We start from the raw sequence: 5,057 nt of genomic DNA, 5'->3' as shown, positions 1-5,057 counted from the left end.
TACAAATATATATATATATATATATATATATATATATATATATATATATATATATATATACAGTATACAGCATATATAAAAACCTTGACTAATAATTTGCTTTTTTTTTACACTGTTTTAACTTTTTTTTTTAAAGCATCCGCACAGTCTTGATGTTCTAAACTGAAGACTTCCCGTGGTGCCATCTCATTTTAAATGTTAATACATTTGCTCCAGGGATATGGAAGAGACAATATTTGCTTATGCGTTATCTGATTTAGCTGATTTCTTAAATGTAACTATTTGGCATAAACCAAAATAAAGGTCAGAACCCTTTTTTGAAAAAATGTTTCAAAATTTTAAATGCCAGAAATAAACAGTTTCCTGTTTATAAAATGTGCACAATACTACTCTGTTACCAGCTGCTATTGTACAAAATAAAGCTTTCAAGTAAAAACAGAAAATGATATGTCTTTGTTATATAATGAGTTATTAGCTCCTCTGAATATTTTGTGGACAGTCCCTCCCAGCACACATCATATGAATTTACACAGCTAACATACCGGGGTAAAGCTGACCATAAACGGTGCTTGATTCCCTTTGTCCATGGATATTGGATTCTGAAACCTGGTACCGACATTCCTTTACATTGATCATTGTTAATAGAGGGAGATGCTTGTTGTGCAAAGGAGTGACATCTGTAACCATGAGGGTCAATTATACTTCTTATTTATGTTCGCTGAATATTACCTAGTTAAAGAATAACCGTGCACATTATATAAAAATGCAATTTCATGCTACCTACAGAAACTGAACAGAAATAATAGGGGTCTATTTATAAACAATTTGCAGGGCCCTTTGCCCTGCGAATATCTGTAAACATACAAATAATATGGAAGTTCTTAATATATTTTATTTTCAAGTTGAATGTATTGTGATGTAATAATGCATTATGGCCACTATATGGAGCTCAGGGGCATAAGAAATAAGTACAGTAAACACCCTTTTATGCGGTTATCCACAGGGATTGGTAGATTCCGGATAAATTTAGTTTCTGGTGGCTTGAAAGTTACTATTAAAAATTGGTCTAACTGATTCCATACCCCATACTATACCATACCATAACATAAACTCTGTATTGACTTCATATTGATATTGAAATGCAGTAATCAAAATCAAATTGAGACAAATAGACACACTTAAAACAAATTAAGACAAATAGACACACAATCGTTCCCATGATAATACATGCTGCATGATCAGGAAAACAGTGAGTACACTGGGGATTTTTTTTCTGGTTAGATGAGAGTTCTGATTAGTTGAATACTGGATAACAGAGAGTTTATTTCCTATGCTCCTCAGCTCCGTTAGACCTGAAAAGAAAATATATTAAGAATTAAAATTTTTGTCATTATTCGCAATGGGGAGTTGTAGGAGTGATCAGCTTCTGATCACTTCTAAAAAGGCGGAGGAACTAAGGAAGTCTCTAAAGAATCCAACAGGATGAGCAACCATCCACTGTCTCAGTGGATGGTTTTCAATGCCAGGAAGCTCAGTCATTCAGGTTCCTGGCCTTCAATAAGACTGAGCATGTCTGCCTGGGATTCAATGAATTCTATTTGAAATTTGGTAAACCCAAACTTAGCAGCACATTCCATTAAAGTCTATAGGGGTGAGTCCTGTTAATAAATTCTGCCCATTTATAGGGCTAATTGGCAAACTACTGTATAAAAACTGCAATCAGGAACATGTACCAATGTGAAAAAACGTTATCGTGCATTGGGGAGAGGGTTTAGAGGGCAACAATGAAAACACACAAATCCTTACAATGACTAGGGGATGCCTAAACCACCTCATTACCAGCACCCCTTTCCTTTCCACGCCATTTTTCAGTGCTGTGATTGTTTGGCTGACAATTACTCAGTCATGCAATAATGTATGCAATTCATCATTTTTCGAGACAGATAAAGCTTTCTTTTGGTGGTATTTAACTACTTTTATACTGTATACCATATAAATGAAATAAACACCAACGATGCTTTTAAAAAACCTTTTTCCCTGGCTTTCTGTTATAAACCATATCAAATAATAATGCCCGGACAGTACAAACATCCTCAAAATGACCCCTTTTTGTAAAGTAGACACCCCAAGTGATCTAATTTGTTGCCACAATCTTTTGAAAATGAAGAAACATACAGGTATTGAAATGGTTAAGGTGCTCTTAGCCTTTCGAAGTTGCTCAAATGCAAGACTTCTGTTTGTAGCCCCCGCTAGTGATGGGTTGTCAAGACAGTTCCTGCGCTAGGGCCTACGGTGAAGAACTACAGCCAATATGGTTGGAAACCTAATTCCTGTGCTCACACTCCATGACCAAAAAGGGCCTTGTCAGGGAACTCATATTCTGTGTCACAATGAAGTTGTAGGAGGCCCTGGTTTTATGCAGGTTGGTCCGTTTGGAGCTGTACCACACACGCCACACACGTCAAAATACACCAGGGTCAACCCTGGTCACCAGGGTTACAATGTGCATTGGTCCAGCCAGGATACCTATTACCACCACCAGGCTGGCCATTCCTCCTTCTCCTGACCACCACCAGTCCCTTGACTGAGCCAGCTAATAAATTATCTCTCCCCAGGTATTGGTTGAGCTAAACCATCTCCAAAGAGATCAGATGAACAGTCCAGCATATTGAAAGGCAAATTTGCCATTATTCCTGACTGCCTGTCAGGAGAGAGTGAGACACATCTCTTTTGGCTTTTACAAAACTATTACACAGCTTACAGCAGTGGTCTCAAACTCAATTCATTTGGGGGCCACTGGACACATTTTCTTCTCCCATGGGGGCCGCTTGCCAAATTTAATAAAATGTCAAACTTCACAACAAAATGTAACTATATATGGTACCAATGCTAATGTCTGTGTGTATTTACTGTCAGTATATGTGTTTGTGATGGTTTCTTTGTATGCAATGTCAGTATATTTTTGTGATGGTTTGTGTGTGTGTATTGTCAGGATTTATGTAAGTGATGTCGGTAATAGCATCAGACTCTGTATGCAGCTTCTGACAGCGGGGGAAATGGGAGGCTGCGCTTGTTGGTGGATCCAGGGATCAGGTGAGTATTAAAAAACAAAAATGTTTTATTTCATGTACCCGGGGACATGTAGGGCTCATTCACACTGGAATCAGCCGGCACATACAGCTCCGTGCTGCGTGCACAGCCGTATCGGGCAGCTCCCGGGAAGGACAGGTGCTGCGTGTGATTAGTACGCAGCCCCTGTCCTTCTCTATGGGAGTATGCAGCCGCGGCACTAATCCTGTCCCGCGGGGACAGGAGCGGCACTAATCTCGGGGGGGGGGGCAATTGCCCCGTTGCCCCCCCTTGGATCCGCCACTGTGTCGGTATGTGTGTTAACGTTTCTGTGTGTGACATACCAGTATTTATACATGTGTATATGTGTGCAGTGTCAGTATATGTGTGTGTTTTTCCAACAGGTTTTGTTATTTTAATTATAGAGGACCAACAGACTCACATATTCACAGAAATACGGACACACACAGACATATGCACACACAGAAATACGCACACACACAGACACACAGAAATACACAGACAGATATACGCGCACAAAAATACGCACACACAGAAATACACACACACCCCACCCCAGCATTACCTATACAGGCATCGGAGCAGGCTGGGGCCCCATCGGCGCAGCTTTTCTTCTGATCTCTGACCGCCGGAAGTGACATCACGTCACTTCTGGCAAGTCCAGCGGCAGAGGAGGCCAGGTGAGCAGTTAAGAGGAGCTGGGAAGGAGGGAAGGAGGGAGGGAGAGGCAGCCCTGTCCAGCCCACCTGAGACCCCTGCAGAGCCCACCATAGAGAGTATCAGATGGGTTGTGCTGCGTCTATGGTGTGCTCTGCAGAATCACTCTCAGGTATGTGTGGGGTCTCAGGTGGGTCCTGCGTCCAGCGCGTCACTAAGCCCTGCGTCCATCGCGTCATTAAGGGTTAGTTCACACCATAAGCAGTGTGTTCCGGTCCAATTCTGTCCGGAACGCACTGCCCGCCTTGCGGCCGGCTCACTTTTTTGCCTCTTCAATAGGCTGCCACGCCCCCTCCAGCCGGCAAAAAAGTGAGCCAGCCGCAATGCGGGCAGTGCATTCTGGCCAGAATCGGACCCGAGCACACTGCTTATGGTGTGAACTGATGACATTCGTTAGCCGTAGTCTGTATGCATTTTTGTTTGTGGACAAATTTTCATTGCAGCAAAGGGCTGAATGTCAGCAAAGGGCTGAATGTCAGCAAAGGGCTGAATGTCAGCAAAGGGCTGAATGTCATTTTTGCAGCGAGTTTTCGTCGGTTTCGGATGGGGGTCGTGCGGCGGGACTTTTTTTTATTGTGGCGGGTCGGCGGGGGTCCTGCACCGTGATTGACGCTGGATTACATAGATGGAGCCATTTTTTTTTTAAATTAAAGGAATAGTCAAAAATGTACTGTTTTTTTTTTTCCAATTAAAGGATTTTATCTAAAAGTCTGGACTTTTTACCAACTATTTGATTTAACCCTTTAGTGAATGGGTAGGGGTACAAGTACCCCTTACTCATTCGCAAGGGGGGGGTGGCATCTGGGTGCCCCCTTATTTATTACTTATGCAAATAAGCCCCCTTGCCCGCACAACCACCCGGACCCACACAACCACCGGGTTAGGGTTGTGGGGAATAGGCCCTTGTCCCCATCGGCATGGGGACACCCTCCCAATGCCGAGTGCACGTGGCCTGGTAAGGCGCAGGGAGGGGGGCGCTCGATTGTCCCCCCCCCTTTCCTGCCCTCCCGGCCAGTGCTCGGATCAAGGGTCTGGTAGGACTGTTAGGGGGGACCCCACGTTTTTCCCCCCATTTTTGGGGGCTGGGGTTCCTCCCTTAAAAGTCCTACCAGACCTAAAGGGCCTGGTATGAATTGGGGGGGAACCTCATGCTTTTTTTTTTCATCTTCTGCAAACTAAAAAAAAAAAAATTTGATTTTTTTTTCCTGTCATTTTGCTGCAACGTAAATTCGTCCAATAAATGAACATTC

At 42.9% G+C, this 5,057-nt stretch overlaps 1 protein-coding gene across 2 annotated transcripts in view; it reads left to right on the top strand.

The window, feature by feature from the left end:
- The window catches only part of LOC108793360 (alcohol dehydrogenase 1-like), a 26,052-nt gene extending 25,860 nt beyond the window's left edge, over window positions 1-192 (top strand). For both annotated transcript variants that reach the window (XM_018564281.1, XM_018564282.1), the window contains one exon: window positions 137-192. In XM_018564281.1, coding sequence (XP_018419783.1) covers window positions 137-161 — 25 coding nt within the window. In that variant the 3' untranslated portion in view covers window positions 162-192. The remainder of the gene's footprint in view (window positions 1-136) is intronic.
- Window positions 193-5,057: the final 4,865 nt, after the last annotated feature.

Source organism: Nanorana parkeri, unplaced genomic scaffold (assembly GCF_000935625.1).
Source record: "Nanorana parkeri isolate BGI_ZX_2015 unplaced genomic scaffold, ASM93562v1 scaffold742, whole genome shotgun sequence".
Taxonomy (NCBI): Eukaryota; Metazoa; Chordata; class Amphibia; order Anura; family Dicroglossidae; genus Nanorana; species Nanorana parkeri.
This window is presented reverse-complemented; position numbering and strand designations above follow the sequence as displayed.